The sequence below is a fragment of the Zootoca vivipara genome, chromosome 4 (assembly GCF_965207765.1).
Source record: "Zootoca vivipara chromosome 4, rZooViv2.hap1.1, whole genome shotgun sequence".
Lineage (NCBI taxonomy): Eukaryota > Metazoa > Chordata > Lepidosauria > Squamata > Lacertidae > Zootoca > Zootoca vivipara.
Genome location: NC_142587.1, coordinates 98293476 through 98315925, shown reverse-complemented (window position 1 = coordinate 98315925; position 22450 = coordinate 98293476). Strand labels below are relative to the sequence as shown.

Sequence of the window (22450 nt, the reverse complement as noted above, 5' to 3'; positions counted from 1 at the left end):
TATATGATAGGGCTCTGCTTCCTCTCTGACTTCCCTTCCAGGAAAAACCTGAGTGAGCTGGATGAGATTCAGAGGTACTTCGGTCAAAAGCTCACCAGACCTCATCCCGACTTGGGTTCTCCACGGAGAAACACGGATGACCTGGGTGCCAGTCACCAAAGCCCCGCCTCCATGGAGGCAGATTCGGAAGGACGCCACCTGCTGGAGAAATCCAGTCACCTGGTTTCTCAAGTCAGCAGCCTGATTGCTGGTGAGATGTCGGAATTGGGGGTGGCAGTGGCGGGAGCACCCATTCTCAGAGCCATTCAGCCAGCGCTCCTCACAATGCCTTGGTTGGGGAGGAGGGGAGGATGCGACTTGACAGGCAGAGAGGAGGAGACCACTTCAGGCAAATGGATAAGCCTGGCAGAAGGCTCAGAGGAGGGACAGAGACAGGGAGGGCAAAGGAGTACATTGATAGATGAATCTGTGCAGGGTGAAGCTCTGCCAAGCCCAGTGAAAACGTATGGGGCACCTGGGCAGGGTGCGCAAGGTTGGTTTCAAATGAAATGGAACAGCACATGGGGAACAGGAAGCACGACTCAGCTGCTCCTCCTCCTGTCCCCATCTTCCTGCCTTATCCACTTACGTTGCCTATTTTGTTGTGTCTTCAGCTTGTAAACTGCCTTATGTATAGTGATATAGAAAGGCGGTATACAAAGTGAAACGAAAAATGAAATGGAACGTATTGTCCCATTCAGAAACAAACCTGAGAAGGTGTGTGTGGGGGAAGTTGGCAAAACCTTCCTTGCCATTTGCTACAACCACTTTGATCCCCAGACCCTTTGCTCCTGTTTCTCTGCCTTTCCACTTGTTTCTTTCTCCTCCACAATCATTGCGAGATGGCTTGGTTTTTTTTAGTTAAGTGGTCTTCTCTAAAACCCTCTCTCAAGACTGCTTCACTTGCTGATTTTTCCGAACTCAGGAATGAGCCCCTATGTTGGAACAAAGTTACACCTCAAGCAACCCTGATGCTCTTTCCCTTACTGTTTCCTGCTTTTGTTCCCACAACATGTTACCATCACATCTTGTCCCCAGATCTCTCTCTGAGGGCTTTCTTTTTCCAGTGACCTTTTTGTTTTCCTTTTAATCTTGCCCTCAACTGGATGGGTGCCAATTTTCTAATGCTCAGAGGAAATGAGGCTTCACCTAGTAACTAAACAAGATACTTTCCTCCTTCTCATTCAGTTGTGACGTAGATCAGGTGGCACAATATTGCAGGGCCATTTCCTAGGCAACCAGAGTTTGTCTTCCTCTTTTACAGAAAACGAGTGATGCTGCGCTTCATTTCCTTTTCACTGCAACATCTTGTTTTTTCTTTCTGTGCCCAGTATATGTACGTAAAGGGTTTGACTGGCTTCTTTCTTTGGACACAGCCTGCCCACTATCAGGCAAGGCACAGAGTTCATAACTGTGAAAAATAAGCCTCCCTCTCGCTCCCCAGGAGCAAGTCAACAAAAGTAGGGATTGAACTAAGTGTCATGCATTTTGTGTTGACTGGATGGTGTGGCTTAATATTCATAGGCTTAATGCAATCCAGGGAGGGCTGCAGTTCATTGGGGTGAGCCTCTGTTTTGCATGCAGGAGGTCCCAGGTTCAGTCTGCATCATCTCGAGGCAGGGCTGGGAAAAGGCTCCCTGTCTGAAATCCTGGAGTGCACCTTCCAGTAAGTGCAGACATTTCTGAGCAAGGTACTCTTATACCTTGGTTGTCAAACGCCTTGGTACTCAGACGTTTTGGTTCCCGAACGCTGCAAACCTGGAAGTGAGTTTTCCGGTTTGGTTTGCAAACGTTTTTCGGAAGCTGAACCTCTGACGTGGCTTCTGCGGCTTCCGATTGGCTGCAGAAAGCTTCTGCAGCCAATCAGAAGCCGTGCCTTGGTTTTTGAACCCTTCCAGGAGTCAATCGGACTCCCAGAACGGATTACGTTTGACAAGCAAGGTATCAGTGTAGGAAGCAGACTCCTTTGTGGCTCACTGTGTACAGACACACACACACACAAACAAACAGACAAACAGACAAGCAAACAGTTAGTGAAAGTACTGCCACTTTTGCAAGGGACTTGCCTTATTAAAGCCCCCTTCCAGAGCCCTAATGACCCTTGTTCTTCGTTGGTTCATACCTCTCAGCTGTGTATGTGGGAGAAAAGCCTGCTACATGAGGGGTAATGGAAAACAAAAATCCCTTGAAATGAAGGGCATCGGGGGGGGGGGGTTCATAGAAAGCAAAATGAAACAGTACTTGGTGAAGATTTGAAGGTCTTGGACTTCACCTGTCTGGTTAACCCCATCAACAGAGTTCAGCTCTCCTATAACAGCTCAAAAACAGATCAGCTGCAGAGACTGAAATAATGACCTTAAATAATATCCAGTGAGGGTAAAAAAAAAAATGCTAATGGTGTTAGCCATAGAGATATATGTCTATTTCTTTTTAGTATTATCCTGCTGTGAAAAAGATGGTAAAGTAATGTCAGGCGAGCCTCTCTAGGAAGAGTAGCCCAAGACTCGGTGCTCTGGAGTTGCCTCTTTTATAATCGAGAGGCATTGCCAGAAGAGTGGCTCTGCAGAAAATTGTAAGCAGGGTGTGTGCATTCCACTACTAAGGGTGGGTGAGCTCTAGCTCATGCTCCAGCTACTCAAAATTTAGGAGAGGTAAACAGTGATGTAATGCTAGTCCAAAAATGGGAGTGGGAGATGTTCTGCACCCCTGAGGCTGGATCCTGATTCACAAGCCCAGCTCCTAACTTCCAAGGAAGCCTGTGTCACACCTGCGCTGGGCTAGATGCATCACCCAGCTACACAAAAATCATTATTCCACTCCATTCCTCGTGCTTTAGCACTGCAGAAACAGCCATGGCATTATTGGCCTCTGCTTGAATACTGGAACCCTGGCCTTTTTCCCCCATTGGTGTTGGTTCATTTTTAGCAACGCCCTGAATCTGTTTTCCTTCCTACAGACCTGCAGAACAACATGGGGAAGAATGCCGAAGGATCTGTGGGTGCCTGTGTGGATGGCAGCCAGTGTTCAAGCGCTGTTGCCTCCCTCGGCAAGGGTGGTCTTCACAAGACAGAAGATGCTGCCAGGGCTGAGGTTCCCAAAGGCCACCCGAGGAGCGAACCTTCAAGTACCTGTGTCGACAAAGAGCCTTCGCTCCCTCTTGGCGAATCCCCTTACGGGGTAGGCATGCTGTTCAAATTCCTTGGCCAAGCCAATTCCCAAAGCAGCCACCCCTCACCTGCTTGCTTTACCCAGAAAGGCGAAGGCGCTGCACAGTCTCACAGTGAGGAGGAGGAAGAGGAAGAGTATGAGGAGGACGTCATAGAACCAAGAACGCTGAATGAAATCACCACCATGACGGACAGAACCAGCCCTTGGTCCAGCCTTGTCTCTGAACCAGAGCATGATCCTGCGATCATGATGGGCGCTGATCAGCTTGCAGGGACTGCTGAACCTTCGCTGAAAGAAGGCAGCGTCAGAAGCAGCCCCGTGTCCAGCCTCACCCAAGACGACCCTCAGAGCATGCCCAGCAGCGCCAGATCCAGTAACAGCCCCTTGAGAGAAGACAAAGATGACGAACATGTGAGGAGGCGGGACCTCGAGGGTAGTCTGGAAGAGCCGTTGCCGCCTGCTCCCATCTCAGCCTTGAGCCAAACAAAGGATGGGGCTGCAGAAGAAGAGCAAAGGGAAGATGGGGGAAGAGCGCAGGAAATTGGGGGCAAGATAGAGGAAGGGGAACCGTTTATTCCATGTGACGGTGGTGGTGGTGGTGATGGGGACTCTGCAGCAGCTAAGCACTGTGTTCCAGAGACGAGAGAGGGCAGGCTGGGCTTAGAGGGCGGCCCCCGAGGTGAGGAAGGAAGGCGTTTGAGCGAAGAGGCTTGCCTTGGGACGGTGGGAGCTGCACAGCATTCTGGAAGCTGCTCTGACGAGAGCCATGAAAACTCACCAGAGGAGTCGGAGAAGCCTCTGAAGCCCAGTGTAGTCCTGTATCCTTTTCCACCCGGCTAACTGAGCTAGCCCCCTGGGCTTCAAATAAACAGCGAAACTCTCCCAGGAAGTCTGTTCCTTTCTCTTGGTCCAGCTTTGGCTGTGGCCAGCGTGAACAGGCAGGTCGCGTCCAAGGCCCTCAATGCCATGCAGCCTGACGGGGGTTATCTAAGAGCAGAAGTGGCTTTTCAAAAGGAGGGGGCTGCTAGCCATGTTGCCCAGAAGTGTTGCCTCCATTCAGAAACTGCAGCTCGGTGACCAGGTTTCTTCTTTGCCGCCTAACATGCAGCCTTCACCACCACCCCTCAAAAAAAAACCTTTGTACCCTCCAGATGTCTTGGACTCCACCTCCCATCAGCCTCAGCCAGTTGAAGACATCTGGTTGGCAACAAGTTGGGGAAGGCAGAAAACAGGGCAAGCTGTGGCAGACACAGCTTCTATACATGAAAAGGTTTCACGGAGCAAAATTCGGTGTTAGGGCTGGCTGCAACCTCTGCCCCACATTAGATGGGGATCAGAATCTAGGTAGCATTTGCCCTACAGGCCCAGCTTGAAGCTTGTGCTTTAAGTTGCTGGCTAACCTTGCTTTGCCTCCTTGCAAAAAAAGCTTCGTCTGTGATCAGTCAAGAACAAGGTACAGTGATTGTTCGTTATGGGTGGCGGCGCCTGTCCGTTCCACTTACCTGTTTTTATTTTGTGTTCTCTGGGAGGAGGCGTTGCGTAACAGAAGATGATTCTTCCACCTTATATAAGTTAAATTTTAACGTTTTGTTGAAGCAGCGCCACATGTGCCCTCAGCATTGCAAGTGATAAAATAGCCCCATGCAGCCAAATGACCGCAGGATGTAACTGGATTGGGATTAGTGCATGCAACCCCGGGACATCACTCCAGTAACATTAAGATTCCCCGACAGTGAGCCTTCTCACTGCTGAGATCTTAAAGATTTCCATAACTTGCCTTCACAGGAAGCTAATGTCAAGGTGGTGCAGATTTTTGTTACCACACTGATTTCTAGCGGGGGAAATAGATTGGGATGATGATGATGCCACATTTTGGCTCTTCCTGTTAAGCCAGATTCGGCATCTAGGGGTACGCAAGATGAAGGGCCCATAGGTCAGTGGAGGAGCAACCCTCATTTCCATTTAAAATGATCTCGGACACAGAACCTGAGATAGTGAAGAAATGCTATCTGGGCAGCACACAATCCTGGCTTCTAAAGACCCAGCTTAAAGTGAGTTGCACAGAGGTCTTCACCAGAAAAATGGTTTGGAGAGGCACTGTAGATCATTGCTAGAGCACTCACTTTGCAGGTGGAAACCCCACCCCCAACTCAACCCCTGCCCTTCCAGACATAAAAAGTTTGGGGTAGCAGGCAACAGGGGGAAAACCTGGGGGGTGAACTCACCAACAGTTATACAATACAGGGGTACCTTAGTTCTTGAACTTAATCCATTTTGGGAGTCTCTCTTCGACTCCCGAAAAGGTTCGAGAACCAAGGTGTGGCTTCCGATTGACTGCAGGAGCTTCCTGCAGTCAATCGGAAGCCGCGTCGGATGTTCGGATTCCAAAAAACGTTCGCAAACTGGAACACTTCCGGGTTTGTGGCGTTGAGGAGCTGAAGCCAAGCCGTTCGAGAACCAAGGTACCACTGTACTCGGCTAGATGGGCACATAGCCTGAGCTGCTACAAGGCAGCATCTTGCTGTCTGCTAAAATTGGAGGCATAGCACTCTTGTGCGCAGAGGCAGAAGATACGTTGGCCTCTCGGGTAAGAAAGGAAGTTTAGTCTTACAAAGAGAGGTGCCAGCACTTCCCCAGGTTGTCAGAAACTGCCCAGCAGTCTGCTTGAGATGAGAGTCGCACTGTGTGTAAGAATGGCCACCCCCAGTATTGTTCTCCACCTATCCACCCCAAAAAGGGTTTTTTTTGCAGAAGGTATTGCTGTGGACATGCACACAAAGTGGACACCTTGCACCAACAGACCCAGAGCAGCAGATGCAGGAGCTACGCAGCCTCTGCCTTTTCCCAGGAGGGCTTGCAGAGGAATTTGTTCCAGTGCGGCACCAGCAGGAGTTCTAACCTGCTTCCAGAGTCTCTTCCTTAACTCTGCCTTGCAGATCTGACCCCGTGGTCGTCCCCAACTTCTTCCTTCCACCACAGCATCTGGAAGCCTCCATGCGGCTGCTCAGCATCACTTCTCCTTCTCCACCGGCTGCTGCTGCTGTTAAAGTAAGTAGAATGGCCTCTTGTGCTTTCTCCCCAGCCTTTCCTTCAAGCAGAAGCCTAGGCAGAAGGCTGAGCGATTTGTTTGTTTTCCCCTTGAATTTTATGGGATGGCCACCAGGACCATATAACACCGGTCCTGAAAGAGCTTCATTGGCTCCCGGTACGTTTCCGAGCACAATTCAAAGTGTTGGTGCTAACCTTGAAAGCCCCAAACGGCCTCGGCCCAGTATACCTGAAGGAGTGTCTCCTCCCCCATTGCTCAGCCCAGACACTGAGGTCCAGCACCGAGGGCCTTCTGGTGGTTCCCTCATTGCGAGAAGTGAGGTTACAGGGAACCAGGCAGAGGGCCTTCTTGGTGGTGGCGCCCGCCCTGTGGAACGCCTTCCCATCAGATGTCAAGGAAATAAACAACTATCTGACTTTTAGAAAACATCTGAAGGCAGCCCTGTTCAGTGAAGTTTTTTAATGACTCATGTTTTAATGTATTTTTAATCTTTTGTTGGAAACCGCCCAGAGTGGCTGGGGAAACCCAGCCAGATGGGCAGGGCATAAATAATAAATTATTACAATATTATTATTAATGTCGTTCACCTAGATATGTGGTGGCTTTACATGGAAAGGGGGTAGAGGAACCATGGCCCTGCCCCAACTAAAAAGAAAGGGGGGGGAGAGGACTTGGGTCCATTGCTGTGGTCCATAGATTATAGTGATACGAACCACGAATAGAGCCAGTTACCCACTGCCTTGTGGGATATCTTTGGGAGAAGAAAAGGCTGAGTAAACGCTACACAGATCCAGGGTGGAGACCCTGAGGCCTTGTACGCCTCCTTCTGGCAACTCCCACAGCCAACCTGGTGCCAAATGCATTGATCTGCTTTCCTTTGGACCACATCAGCAAGACAGAGGGGGGGGTCTTGTCATCAGGGCAGCCCAGGACCTCCAGACACACTGCCCAGGCTTGTACCCCAGGGAAGTCACGAAAACATTGCATGAGGCAGCAGTTAGAAGTTACTGGTCTCTGCAGCCACACCAGGCGCTGTGATTCCTCAGTGGTTTGACTTCACCCCGGAGGCGCACTACGTTGTCTCTCGAGGTGGACGGATGCCAATAACTAGGACTTTCAAGTACAATTGGGCAGGCTGGGCCTGGCAAGGGAAAGGGCTTTGCAGAGTCAGAGGCATTGGGGGGCCCACAGATAGAGTTGTGTGCACGCAGGAATACTGTCCTCACAATCCTGGAGTCTAGTGCCAGGCCCAGCATCCAGAGGATATTTCTAAGAAAGCAAGCTTTTAGCCATAAATACCTTGAAGATGGTACCCAGTGTATATATACCCGGGACACAGGTGGTGCTGTGGGTTGCACCACAGAGCCTAGGGCTTGCCGATCAGAAGGTCGGCGGTTTGAATCCCTGCGATGGGGTGAGCTCCCGTTGCTCGGTCCCAGCTCCTGCCAGCCTAGCAGTCCGAAAGCACATCAAAGTGCAAGTAGATAAATAGGTACCGGTACCGCGGGAAGGTAAACGCCGTTTCCGTGCACTGCTCTGGTTTGCCAGAAGCGGCTTTGTCATGCTGGCCACATGACCCAGAAAAACTGTGGACAAACGCCGGCTCCCTTGGCCAATAATGCGAGATGAGAGTCGGAAGCAGGGTTGAGTGGAAGAAGGATTTCCAAGAGGTGCCCCTTCCCATTAACAGAAAAAAGGAGGAGTTATTCACAGTTAGCAAATTAAGTGCAAATAGGTTGCCATTAACGGTTGTTGACCCAGGACAGTTAGGTAGAACCTTTGTGCTCAGAGGCAGCCAGTATTTCTTGAATGCCAGGTGCTGAGAAATTGCAACAGGGAGGCCTGTGGCTTTCCTTCCCCTGCTTCCTGGAGGCCTGTGACCAAACCACTAGAGGAAGCCAAATGCTGGTGGGCCCTAAATCTGATTCCGCAGGGCACTTGGTTCTTTTTGTTTTTGATTGGCATAATTTGTAAGTTGCACAAGTTGGGGTTTTTTTCTTGACCCAGAAGATTCTGTGCTGATGTGGGGTGGAGAAAGTGGGCAGAGGATGTTTAAAACTCTGTTTACGGGATCTAACACAGCAGTTCAGGACCACCACCACCCCCCAGTCCACCACCATGCTGGAAGGAATTTGGATGAGACGGAGGTCGCCAGCAGGATCTCCCCGGAGTGTTAAGGGGATGGGACTAGGCCAGCACTGGATCTGGAAGATCCTAAGACAGCTGTGCTGCCGTCATTTTGCTGCTAATGGACCTAATCCAGGCTTCTTTACCAGCCTGGATGCTGGCACAGCAAAGAGGCACTTCCTTCCCTCTTCTCTCCTCACCCCCTTTCAGTTCTAGCCGCTGCAAACTGCAATACAGTCGATACAACGGCGACTAATCCACTCCATCAAGCCCCAGCCATTGGCCAGAGATTTGGATTGTGCCCTGAATCAGCCTGTTGAGTTGTGATGGCCCTGAAAAGTGGATCTGAATTAATTCCACACAACTCACTCCTTTGCACAAATGCAGGCAGCTGTCATCACTGCTGTGGGGCGGGTTTCTGGTGTATTCACACAGGCATGAACGGGGGTTGAATCTAGAGCCGAGAGGTCTGTGGTTCAGAGATCAGTGAATGAAATGGGGGCAGGGACTTGCAGAAGCTCATGCCCTGCTGCTGAATTTTCAGGAATTGGCAGGAGACGTCGGCTTAACAAATGAGCTTACGGCTAAAAGCTGCTGAGCAAGAAGGCCGGAGATGGGCTGTTAAAGCTGAGAGAGCACTAAAAATCTTGGGAGGGATTGGTGTGCATAAATAATACATCAAAATACATTTGGTTGCTAATTTATAAGTGCACAAATGTACTTCTTGCAAACTGGTTGCTTCTAAAGGGAATGCTGGCTTCTTTGGAAGAAGTTTCCTTAAAGTGTCAGGTGTTTGGGTTTTTTATAGCCTGGTCTCTAAATGTTGTTTACACCGTCCCCATAAATCCAGGGAGCTGGTGTAAGTTTCACCAGGAAAGTTCTTGTAGTTATGATAGGTCAAAGCAAGTTTAATGGGTTCATTCCCCGCTACCCTATGGCCTATGGAGGTGAGTGGCGGGGGAACTCTATAAAGAACTTCTGCAAAAGAGGGAACATCTTGCTTGGATAAAACTGGAGGCAGAACCTTGTGAGCCTGATAAAATGAGCAGGATCTGATATTGAATGGGGCAGCCATGGAATTATCCTCAAAAGGATATATATACTCAAGTTCTAATTCCACCAGCTGGTTTAGCCAGCCACTTGAAGTTGTTCCCAGGATGTGGCTGTTGTCACATTCTGACAGCTTCTACAGTGGTGCCTTGGTTCTCAAACTTAATCCTTTCCAGAAGTCTGTTCCAAAACCAAAGCATGCTTTCCCATAGAAAGTAATGCAAAACGAATTAATACGTTCCAGACTTTTAAAACAACGCCAAAAACAGCAATTTAACATGAATTTTACTATCTATCGAGACCATTGATCCATAAAATGAAAGCAATAATCAATGTACTGTACTATAAAATAAATAATGTAGATGATAAAAATGAAAATTTAATTTTTTTTCTTCCCTGCACTGATGATAGTCATTGATTGGATGGGGGTCTTTTATCCATTTCCGCAGTCACACAATCAATAAAATCAGTAGCTGAACTGGGTTCCACACAGTCACAAAAACAAATTAACCGAAAAAGCCCCAAAAACAAAAACGCAAAATAAATAGCAAAAACAAAAGCGCCAAACGTAATCCGTTCCGGAAGTCCGCTTGACTTCCGAAATGTTCAAAAAACCAAGGTGCAGCTTCTGATTGGTGCAAGCGCCCCATGAACAATAGCCGACAACCGCATCTGACGATCGGCTTCCAAAAAACGTTCGAAAACTGGAACACTTATTTCCGGGATTTCAGAGTTTGAAAACCAAAGCATTTGAGAACCAAGGTATGAGCCATAGGTGAGAGCTGAGTGCAGAAAGGGAATTCCATAGTTAAATCATCCATCTGCTTAGCTCTAAATGCACACCCTAAACAATTGACATAGTTAAAGTCAGTTGTTTAGGGTGTGCATTTAGAGCTAAGCAGATGGGTGATTTTTTTCTACTTCTTTACCCCCACCCCATCTGATGCATTGCCCCTTATTGCTTTCTTTGCCTTGGCTCTCCCCAAGGTCTTTCCCAGCCCTGGAGATGCTGTCAGGAATTCAGCCAGGGACCTCTTGCCGTGCAAAGCAGGTTGCTCTGCAAATGGACCAACAGCCCTGACTCCCCGGGCGCTGGACCAGTTGCAAAGAGTCCTCGTGGCCCCCCAAGGTTTAAAAGCCGCGGAGTCCCTGTATGACTGTATTTGGCAGCAAGCCCTGTAGAAAAAAGGATGAGCCAGGCGCGGGAGGTGATAGCTGGTGTTTGCACACATGCCCTGAGCTGAACCTGCCCAAGCGCTTTTCCCTGGCAAGGGATGGCGTAAACACAACGTGAGCGCAAAAGGTGCCCTGAAAACTATGCAGTGAGGATGTTCTTCCCAAAAAAAGGGTGGAGTTGCTGGAAACTGAAGTTGCTGGGGAAAGCAACCATCTGGTGCCATGGCGAATTTTGGGTGATCTTCATTAGCTGGTGCCATTCACAGATGAAATGAGTGCAGAGGTTGAGCAGCAGCTGCACTGTGGGGTGAGGTGAGCTCCAGAACAAGGCAGCCGTGTCGTGTGTTCCCTGTCCCGCAAGGAAGATTTGGCCCTGCACAGATCTAATAATTATAATTATTATTATTATTTATTATTTATACGCCGCCCATCTGGCTGGGTTTCCCCAGCCACTCTGGGCGGCTTACAACAGAAAAAAAGAAATAAAATAATCTATTAAACATTAAAAGCCTCCCTAAAGAGGGTTGCCTCCAGATGTCTTCTAAAAATCCGGTAGCTGTTTTTTTTCTTTGACATCTGATGGGAGGACATTCCACAGGGAGGGCGCCACCACCGAGAAAGCCCTCGGTGGATCTTGCTGCCTGTTGCTTTGTTACTGTAGATCAGGATGCATCCAGGTTTTTTGGGGGACTACAGTTCCCATTGTCACTGGCCCTGCTAGCTAGGGGTGCTGGGAGTTGTAGTCCCCAAAAAATGGAGACCCAAATTTAGGACACCCTGCTGAAGAGCCTCGTCTGTCCACCTGGTGCCCTCCGCGTGTTTTGGACTACAACTCACATCAACTTCAGCCGGATGGGAATTGTAGTCCAAAACATCTGGAGGGCACCATGTTGCAGTGGCTGCTATAGAGCCTTCATTCTTGAACTCTTCAGCTGATCTGATTCAACTTCTTTCCCTTTGGGATAAAGCTCCTAGTTTATGCTCAGTCACTAAAAATGAAAATTATCGCACAGATGGAATCATGCAACTCTTGATTTCTGGCTTGTAAAGTTGGCTTTGCCTGGAGGCATCCGTGGTTTTATAGACCCCCCTAAATGTTGCAAGTTTAAGATGCTTTCTGCTGCAAGGGGCTTCAATTTTGGCCTTTCCCACACTTGCATTGCAAAGCTTACTCGAGAGATTCCTTGGCTGCGATTGCATTGCATGGGGTTAGACTAGATGACCCTTTGGGTCCCTTCCAACGCTCGCATTCTGTGAGTCTCCCTATTATAAAGCCCGTAGGGCTGCTATGAATTGCTGCCTTACAGCATTAGCAAACCAACACCAAACCTTGGTTATGTGAAATACATTCACAAACACACACAACGTAACCAGCTGCACATAAATGGTACTCTTCAATGTATATTACACACAATATCAAAAGTTTTTCTCATACATAATCAGCATGTAAAGATCGACAAAGTAAATAAAAGTCCCAATAAACCAGTTCTTTCATAAATTAGAGCTGTATCTAATCCCCATATGCCTCTGTGTAGTCAAAAGGCCCAAAGAGTCCCAATGGGAGCTTGCAAGCAACCACTATGTCATGATAGCTATAATCTCGATACACATTATATGTGATGCAGCAGCTAAAAAAGCCAATGCAGTTCTGGGCTGCATCAATAGGAGTATAGCATCTAGATCTAGGGAAGTAATAGTACCACTGTATTCTGCTCTGGTCAGACCTCACCTGGAGTACTGTGTCCAGTTCTGGGCACCGCAGTTCAAGAAGGATACTGACAAGCTGGAACGTGTCCAGAAGAGGGCAGCCAAAATGGTCAAAGGCCTGGAAACAATGCCTTATGAGGAACGGCTTAGGGAGCTGGGTATGTTTAGCCTGGAGAAGAGAAGGTTAAGGGGTGATATGATAGCCATGTTCCAATATGTAAAAGAATGCCATATAGAGGAGGGAGAAAGGTTGTTTTCTGCTGCTCCAGAGAAGCGGACACGGAGCAATGGATTCAAGCTACAAGAAAGAAGATTCCACCTAAACATTAGGAAGAACTTCCTGACAGTAAGAGCTGTTTGGCAGTGGAATTTGCTACCAAGGAGTGTGGTGGAGTCTCCTTCTTTGGGGGTCTTTAAGCAGAGGCTTGACAGGCATATGTCAAGAATGCTTTGATGGTGTTTCCTGCTTGGCAGGGGGTTGGACTGGATGGCCCTTGTGGTCTCTTCCAACTCTATGATTCTATGATTCCATGATTCTATGAAACATGTACCACTGATGAAGCCCAGGTGGGAGAAACAGGATGATTATTCCGGAAATCCTTGTGTTGGAACTGCAGTAAGCTCCCATTGGGACTTTTGGGGACTTTTGACTACAGTACACAGAGGCATATGTGGATTAGATACAGCTCTAATTTGGAATTGCTCAATCTCGGGTGGAACTTTGTGATGAACTGGTTTATTGGGACTTTTATTTACTTCGTCGATCTTTACATGCTGATTATGTATGAGATAAACGTATGATATTGTGTAATATACATTGAAGAGTACCATTTATGTGCAGCCGGTTACGTTGTGTGTGCGTTTGTGAATGCCTTACAGCATTAGGCAGCTGCCCGGGCTGGAGAGCAGCCAGCTGACTTATCTTTAAGTGACCCAGAAAGGAGGAGGCGAGTGTTCTTGAATACCAAGCCGGATCCCGTCAGCTCCGATCAACCTGAATTCACAGGCCTGGTGTTGAAACAGGAAACACGCTAAGCCGCTCTCAGGCATGTTAAGTTGGAAAGGTGGGCAAACCCTGTGGCAGAGGAGGCTATAGGCGACGCCCGAGTTCACATTTCTCGTTTTCTGTACCCTGGCATTGCTTGCTGGCTAAAGCTGTACAGAGGTCAGAGCCCCAGGCCGGCTGCAGCTGGCTGCAAGATCTGCAACCTCAGCGTTCTCAACTGTTGCAACAGCAACCCCTCGCCTTGGAAGATAGCGGGGAGAGCGCGAGCGAGCTGCTTGAGAGCAGCACCAACGTTTATGTGACTCAAAGTTAAGCATACAGATAGATACAGATATGTAACAGGCGTTTAAAAATGATGCAAGTGTCATCTGTTTTGGATTTTGAACTCATCCTTTTAGCAACAGCTCAGGACCGGTTGCAGTGTTCAGAATTGGTGACTAAGATCACCAAACATGGGTGCTCAAGGGCAGGAGGGGTCTTGTGGCAGAAGGGTGTGTGTGTGTGTCAATAATAATAATAATAATAATAATAATAAATTTTTTATTATTTATAAGCTGCTCGTCTGACTTATTTTAAAAAACAATAAAACACCAACATCCCTGTACAGGGCTGCCTTCGGGTGTTTTCTAAAAGTCATATAGTTGTTTACCTGACATCTGATGGGAGGGTGTTCCACAGGGCAGGCACCACCACTGAGGAGGCCCTCTGTCTGGTTCCCTGTAACTTTACTTCACGCCAGCTCCCTTGGCCTGAAGTGAGATGAGAGCTGCACCCCAGAGTTGCCTTTGACTGGACTTAACCGTCTGGGGTCCTTTACCTTTTTTTTAACCTTGCTACTTCTCGCAGTGAGGGATACGCCAGAAGGCCCTCGGAGCTGGACCTCAACGTAGTTATTTGTTCTATTGTTACTATATATATGTTGTTGTTGTTTAGTCGTTTACTCGTGTCCGACTCTTCGTGACCCCATGGACCATAGCACGCCAGGCACTCCTGTCTTGCACTGCCTCCCGCAGTTTGGTCAAACTCATGTTCGTAGCTTTGAGAACACTGTCCAACCATCTCGTCCTCTGTCGTCCCCTTCTCCTAGTGCCCTCAATCTTTCCCTACATCAGGGTCTTTTCCAAGGATTCTTCTCTTCTCATGAGGTGGCCAAAGTATTGGAGCCTCAGCTTCACGATCTGTCTTTCCAGTGAGCACTCAGGGCTGATTTCCTTAAGAATGGATAGGTTTGATCTTCTTGCAGTCCATGGGACTCTCAGGAGTCTCCTCCAGCACCATAATTCAATACACACACACACACACACAGTGGTACCTCTGGTTACAAACACTTCAGGTTACAGACTCCGCTAACCCAGAAATAGTACCTCGGGTTAAGAACTGTGCTTCAGGATGAGAACAGAAATCGTGCTTCTGCGGCGTGTTGGCAGCAGGAGGCCCCGTTAGCTAAAGTGGTAACCTCAAGTTAAGAACAGATTCAGGTTAAGAACAGACCTCTGGAACGAATTAAGTTCTTAACCAGAGGTACCACTGTATTGCCTTCATCAACATTTGCAGTCACCATTACTGACTGAGGAATGAAAAACCTCTTATTCTTCTGCACCTAGATATTGTCATTCTTGAAAATAATTTAAAAAAATATACACCCATGGGTGCTCAAACAGGACTCTTGACACCTAGGTTTCCCTGAAGGCTTGGATAAAAAGGAAGAAAGGGGCGTACGGTTTCATTTTATTCTGCGCTCAGGAGCTAAAGACTGTGGGCCACTGAAACTGGGGAGAGGGCATACCTGGAATCCCACCAGGCAGGTTGGAGGAAGGAAGGGCCAGACCAGCAGTCTTTGGAATCAGTCCCTGATGTATAAAACCTGTTCTTACGATTAACAAAGATCTGCAGTTTCTGTGTCTGCAGAGGAAGTTGGTGCAATGTCACTTTCTGTTTCAGGCTGGAAGTGGCGCCGCTGCTGCTGCTGCTGCTGCTGCCGGAAGAATCCCTAACCGAAGGCCGGCCCGTCACAACCCGAGCCTGACGCCAGACGAGCTCCCGGAAAAGGAAATGAGAAGGATCGCTCGGATATTTTCAGCCCAGTTCTCCAAAAAGCAGTAGTGGGACGAGGGGGCAGGGAGGCCCATCAGCGATGGCTCAAAGGCTGCAAAGCTTCCAAGAAAGGTGGAGGCTTCGGCTTGCTGTAAACCTCTGGCTCGTTTGGGCTGCCGTAGCAAGCATGCATCCTAAGGAGCCCCGGGAGAAAAATGATTCTTGAGGAACTGTGCCTGGCGTGAAAGCGGGAGACACGTCTGTTACTGTATACCAGAGATGCAGCCTGCCCTCTTCCTGAGCCCCGTACGAGGCCTGTCCATTCCTCCTAGAAGAACACATGGCATTAGTCAAATAAGCCAAGGAATTAGGTTACAGGTAACGGCAACGGCAGTTCCCTGCCTACCTTCTGGATCCGAGCTATGCCAAGAGCTAAAGTTCCATTCTCACTCCTTCCTGTGTTCAGCTCCTTCTCCTAGCCTGTGTTCTTACCCCAGGAGCTGTTTGCAGCAGTGCTGCTCCCCCCCCCCATACCAAGTAATGTGAGAGGCCCTGCACCATTCTGGAGATTTGCCGTGGGTGTCCTTCCTATCCTTGCACCAGACGCCCAGTTTCCCAGAGGGCAGCGCTGGCGTGGGGGAGGAGCTACGGTAAGGTCTGGGGCTGGTCAGACTTCCACCCTGGCAGCCCGAGAGGTAGCAGCTACTGTGCCACCCTTGTAGGCCTGGGATTCGTGTGGCATCTCACCTGCTTGGAGGCCACGGAATTTGCTTCGTTGTTTTCCAAACAGGACAGAAACGCCTTTCCGAGCAGAAGCAGACAGCACTTGAGAGTCTAGCGTGAGCAATGGAAGTTGCCATGTTGCGTTTCTTACCTTCGCAGTCCTTTAGAACACAGCCTGGGGTTATGGGTCTCATGTATATCTGGGTACATTTGACAGCATGCAAAAGGGCAATGCAAAGGACCCTGGGCTCAGACCAGAACCTTGCTGGAGCTGCGCTCTCCTGTTGAGTGTCATGAAACGCTCTGTGAACATGGGAGACTTGCCCAGCATAGGCCCTGCATTTGCAAACTTTGCTCAATACACCCAAAGCAGGTTGTGCACATTGTCCACCAGCATCAGAACTGTGTATATTCAAATAAAATTGTTGCACTTTTTTGTTAAAATACAGGCAATATTGGGGATACAAATCTCTTCACATATTTACATATATATATATATTTTAAGTCAGTTTTTTTTAAAAAGTATCTGCCCTAAATGGAAATCATGCTAATTTATTTGTAAAGAGTTTTTTAAAGACTTGCGAGTCTCTCTGTCTTTTTTTTTAACAATAAAACGGCATTTATATTTTTGTGACCTCAAGTGTGTTTCATCAATAAGCGATGTTTTGTGCAATAGTTCTTCATATAATGCTGGTACCGAAACCACCTAGGAAGCGCTGCAGATGTTGGAGTGAGCGGAAGGTAGATCGTTATCTGCTTAGTAGATAACTTAAGTCAGGAGTGGGAAACCTCAGGCCTGGGGGCCGAATCCAGTCCTCCAGATCTCTGCACCTGGCCCTTGAAACTCTTTCCAGGCCACACACCCCTCACTGGTCATACTTCACAACCCAGGTGTTTTTGCCTCGCTGGAAATATATCATTGAACTCTGATAATGCCTCTCACTCGCCTGAATGGGGGACAGAGAAGAGGGGTGTAGAAAATAGCCTGGCGTATAATGCTAAAATTTACAATCATTACCCACTTTTGCTTCTGGTCCGGCCGGAAGGTGTCCCTTAGAAGGTGGTCCAAAAGAGAATGTGGCCCCCAGGCTCAAAAGCTCTCTTTTCCCCTCCCCGCATTCAAGGTTATTTTCAGTCGGTCATCAAATATTTCCGACTCCCAATTCATAGAATCGTAGAGTTGGAAGGGACCACGAAGGGTCATCTCGTCCAGCCCTGCAACGCAGGAATATTTTGCCCAACATGCAGCTCGGACCCATGACTCTAGAACTGAGAGTCTTGTGCTCTGCCAACTGAGCAGCAAAAAAATGATTCTTCCCCTTCCCTTCTTCCAAACATAATGCGTAAACTAAATAAGCAGGGAAAGGGGGCTGTCGGCTCAGTTCCATTGAGGTGCTCAGAACATATCCCTGGGCTCAACATTCTGTTGGTTCCCTGTTCCATCGGAGCTTTTCATCTGGTGTGCTGAAGTTACCCTAGATGGACTACATAAGAAGAGCCGTTGCTGGATCAGGCCAATGGCCCTATCCATTCCAGAGTCCTGTTCTCAGAGCGGCCAGTCAGGTGCCTGTAGCAGAATCTGAGCTCAAGAGCATCTCTCCCCTGCCGTGGCTTGCAGCAAGGGGTATTTGGACTGTGGCCTGTTCATCTAGCAAGCTAATCCCTTTGTTAAATATTTTGACCTTGCCGGACTGAAAAGATAGATAGCTCCGTTATGATCCTTACACTCACCCAACAAGTTTTAATTTTCCACACTGCTGGACACACACACACCTGGGTGTGAGTATTTTGCTATATTTTTTAATGAGGGTGAAAGAGGAGAGTGCAAAATATGGTCTCAAGCTCATGGTCAAAATAGCTTATCTGTTCCTTTTCTCGGGAACAGTGTTGCAAGCGTGTTCCTTGGATCATGGCCCTGCCGTCAAAAGGCAGGAAGGGGCTGATCTGAGGCTCGGCTTGCCAGCCAGCTAGATTTCTGGGACATCCAGTTCAAGAGAAGGGGGCATGGCTTGTTGTGGAACTCCGTGATATTTGATAGCTTCGCAGCAAACCGGCCTTGTGTCGGATGAGGCAGCAAATTCAAATTGCTCCATTGTTTGAGCTCAAAGAGGAGGGGAGGGGAGTGAGAATGCAGGCACTTAATGTGATGTTGGACAGATGGAGGAGGTCCAAGGATGGGCAAAGTGGCACAGCTAAAGTGCCAAATATTACAGCTGCAGTTCTGAAGGGCTGGAGGTTTGCGGAGGGCAGAGAGGGAAGGATCCATCAGTATCTCTGACAAGGGGCACATTCACACAAAATGTTGCACTTTAGTCGTTTAGTCGTGTCCGACCCCATGGACCAGAGCACGCCAGGCACTCCTGTCTTGCACTGCCTCCCGCAGTTTGGTCAAACTCATGTTCGTAGCTTCGAGAACACTGTCCAACCATCTCGTCCTCTGTCGTCCCCTTCTCCTAGTGCCCTCCATCTTTCCCAACATCAGGGTCTTTTCCAGGGAGACTTCTCTTCTCATGAGGTGGCCAAAGTATTGGAGCCTCAGCTTCAGGATCTGTCCTTCCAGTGAGCACTCAGGGCTGATTTCCTTCAGAATGGATAGGTTTGATCTTCTTGCAGTCCATGGGACTCTCAAGAGTCTCCTCCAGCACCATAATTCAAAAGCATCAATTCTTCGGCAATCAGCCTTCTTTATGGTCCAGCTCTCACTTCCATACATCACTACTGGGAAAACCATAGCTTTAACTATACGGACCTTTGTCAGCAAATTGGTGCCTCTGCTTTTTAAGATGTTGTCTAGGTTTGTCATTACTTTTCTCCCAAGAAGCAGGCGTCTTTTAATTTCGTGACTGCTGTCACCATCTGCAGTGATCAAGGAGCCCAAGAAAGTAAAATCTCTCACTGCCTCCATTTCTTCCCCTTCTATTTGCCAGGAGGTGATGGGACCAGTGGCTATGATCTTGGTTTTTTTGATGTTGAGCTTTTATACATTTATTTTATACATTTTCCGATTTACATTTCACTCTTTTAAGATATCACAATTTTAAAATAAATATAAAAGGGTCAATGCAGCTATCCTTACAAGTCCTATTACAACCCTGCTAGTGTTGTTAATTTCTTGCAATGGTCTTTCAAATATGGTATATATTTACTTTGCAGTCTTTTTCGAATGCTTGATCATGCTAGTTTTGTATTCTGCCTGTCAGCTTCGCTAGTTTTGCAAAGTCCATCATCTTCATCTGCCACTCTTCTTTCGTTGGTACTTCCTGTTGCTTCCATTTTTGGGCTAAAATAATTCTTGTTGCAGTTGTTGCATACATAAACCGTTTTTTGTTTTTGTTTTTAATCTCCCTTTGGTATCTCTTCCCCCACCATACCCAATATGAAAGCTTCTGGTGTTTTAGCAAAATGATATATAATGATATATAACTCATTATATATCAGTTACAGGTAGGTAGCCGTGTTGGTCTGAGTCGAAGCAAAATAAAAAGATTCCTTCAGTAGCACCTTAAAGACCAACTATGTTTTTATTTTGGTATGAGCTTTCGTGATCAGTGTATCTGAAGAAGTGTGCATGCACACGAAAGCTCATGCCAAAATAAAAACTTAGTTGGTCTTTAAGGTGCTACTGAAGGAATTTTTTTATTTCATTATATATCATTTCCAGTAAGCTTTTACCTCTTTGCGGATCCGCCACCTGTGATAAAAACTTCCTTCATTATCCTTACATTTCCGACACTCTTCTTGTCCTACACATTTTAGCAAGTTTGGTTGGTGTTAGATACCCAAAATTGCAGCAGATTTGATCCTCGTGAGGTTGCAACCAGAGGCGGTGTAAGGGCCAGCATAACAGATCCCGGTAAATCCCCAGGGCTGTTCCACCTCCAAGCTCTGCTGTCTGTCAGAACTGAACAATGTCCCTGAACTAGCCAGGGACCCCTGAACGTTAGGTCCAGTCGCAGACGACTCTGGGGTCGTGGCGCTCATCTCGTTTTACTGTCCGAGGGAGCCGGCGTACAGCTTCCGGGTCATGTGGCCAGCATGACAAAGCCGCTTCTGGCAAACCAGAGCAGCACACAGAAACGCTGTTTACCTTCCCACTGGAGCGGTACCTGTTTATCTACTTGCGCGTTGACGTGCTTTCGAACTGCTAGGTTGGCAGGAGCTGGGACCGAGCAACGGGAGCTCACCCCGTCGCGGGGATTCAAACTGCCAACCTTCTGATCGGCAAGCCCTAGGCTCTGTGGTTTAGACCACAGCGCCACCCGCGTCCCTATGAACTAGCCATAGAATCATAGAGTTGGAAGAGACCACAAGGGCCATCCAGTCCAACCCCCTGCCGAGCAGGAACCACCATCAAAGCATTCTTGACATATGCCAGTCAAGCCTCTGCCATAAGACGTCTCAATCAGTGGCCTGCAAGCAATTTGCCCTAATTGCTAAAGAAGCTGCAGCATGTGACACCCGCCCCCCCCCAAAAAAAACACCACGTGGCACACATGAACTATTTGGTGCAAAGGGCACATCATCTCAGTTGCTCCCTGAGTCGTTCAGGTGGTTTGTCGCCGTCAGCTCAGTGCTCATTTCCCTCGCTCATTTCACCGAAGCCACTTCTCTAAATAGCAGAAGAACAGGTGGTCAGCCCTGGGCCCTGGTGAAATTCCAGGTCCTCTCGATGTTTGTCATTATCTATTTTTAATGCACCGATATCCAGACCAGACCACCAGGTCCTCAGTTTACAAGGAAACGGGGTGGGATAGGGACGTAAACTTCGGAGTCGTCAGCGAAGTTACGTAGGAGAGCTGGCCTCCCTCTGCTAAGCTTTTAACAAGTTCCCCAAGTCAAGTGAGGACATGAGATCAACGCAGGGAGGGTCGGTTGCTGCTGCTAATCTCCTCGTAAACTTTGTGCAAGCAAATCAGGAAGATTCCTCCCAAAAAAACTTGTTTATTTGGAAGAGCTTGCTAGTGTAGACTTTTGGAACTGCAGAGCAGCAAGGGCCCCATCCAGTGCCCCCTTGCAGTGCAGGGGTCACAGCTATCTGTAAAATGGGAACGACGGGGTCCTACCTCGCAAGGCTGTTGTAAGGGCTCTAAATCACTTTTTAAGCTTAAAAGCGGGGTTGTAAGCAGTAATGGGGTCCTACTCTCTCCGCAGATACATTTGCAAGCCAGGCTCCTGTGTTGGGGGCTTTTGGGGGGGGGAGGGTATACTTTTTAGTAATTTTTTTCTGTTTTACATTTTAGAATATTCATTTAAACAACCTTAAAATATCAACGGCTTCCCTCCCTCCTTCTCTTTCCATGGTTCATTTTGCATACCATAAAATCCCCGCATATTTTACATCAACTAAACCGTTCAGTTTTCCATTATTACATCCGTCAAAACTTATTTACACCAAGCATAGCCAAACTCGGCCCTCCAGATGTTTTGGGACTACAACTCCCATCATCCCTGACCACTGGTCCTGTTAGCTAGGGACGATGGGAGTTGTAGTCCCAAAACATCTGGAGGGCCGAGTTTGGGGATGCCTGGTTTACCCTGTTGAATTTATCTTAATGCTACCATCGTTTCCCCCCATATATTCAATAAACATTTTCCAATCTTCTTGAGATGTATTTTCTTCTTGTTCTCTTATTCTATATGTTAAGTCTGCAAGCTGCGCCTATTCCTTCAGTTTAAGTTGCCATTCTTCTTTGGTTGTGACCTCGCTCGTTTTCCATTTTTGGGAAACCTTTTTTGACATCTGGGAATTTCCCTCTGAATTAGCCCCAACAAAAAGGACTCTGTTTCTTTTGGGGGGGGGAGAGTACTTTTAAACTTTTTTTCCCATTCATGAAGAATTATTTCCCAATACTCTTTTTTTTACCCTTTTACAAGTCCACCACATATGATAGAACAGGCACCCCCAAACTTTGGCCCTCCAGATGTTTTGGACTACAATTTCCATCATCCCTAACCACTGGTCCTCTTAGCTAGGGATCATGGTAGTTGTAGGCCAAAACATCTCAACCTCATTGCATCTCTAATGGGACATGGTTTTTGTACCGCACCCCCCACAAATACCATTTGTGAAAGGCACAAATACAGGATGGGTGACACCTGGCTTGAGAGCAGTACATGTGAAAAGGATCTAGGAGTCTTGGTAGACCACAAACTTGACATGAGTCAGCAGTGTGATGCAGCAGCTAAAAAAGCCAATGCAATTCTGGGCTGCATCAATAGGAGTATAGCATCTAGATCAAGGGAAGTAATAGTACCACTGTATTCTGCTCTGGTCAGACCTCACCTGGAGTACTGTGTCCAGTTCTGGGCACCACAGTTCAAGAAGGATACTGACAAGCTGGAACGTGTCCAGAAAAGGGCAACAAAAATGG

The 22450-nt window shown here is 47.9% G+C and overlaps 1 protein-coding gene and 1 long non-coding RNA gene across 4 annotated transcripts in view; one reads left to right on the top strand and one right to left on the bottom strand.

Moving 5' to 3' along the window:
* The window catches only part of C2CD3 (C2 domain containing 3 centriole elongation regulator), a 53989-nt gene extending 37270 nt beyond the window's left edge, over positions 1–16719 (top strand). For all 3 annotated transcript variants that reach the window (XM_060274029.2, XM_035115747.3, XM_060274028.2), the window contains 4 exons: positions 42–250; positions 2996–4025; positions 6144–6255; positions 15264–16719. In XM_060274029.2, the coding sequence (XP_060130012.2) occupies positions 42–250; positions 2996–4025; positions 6144–6255; positions 15264–15425 (1513 nt within the window). In that variant the 3' untranslated portion in view covers positions 15426–16719. The remainder of the gene's footprint in view (positions 1–41; positions 251–2995; positions 4026–6143; positions 6256–15263) is intronic.
* Positions 13848–15920, bottom strand: LOC148686065 (uncharacterized). The gene is made up of 2 exons (XR_015949808.1): positions 15763–15920; positions 13848–15684 (listed from the first exon to the last, which is right to left on the bottom strand). It is a non-coding gene; the product is annotated as an uncharacterized LOC148686065 (long non-coding RNA).
* Positions 16720–22450: the final 5731 nt, after the last annotated feature.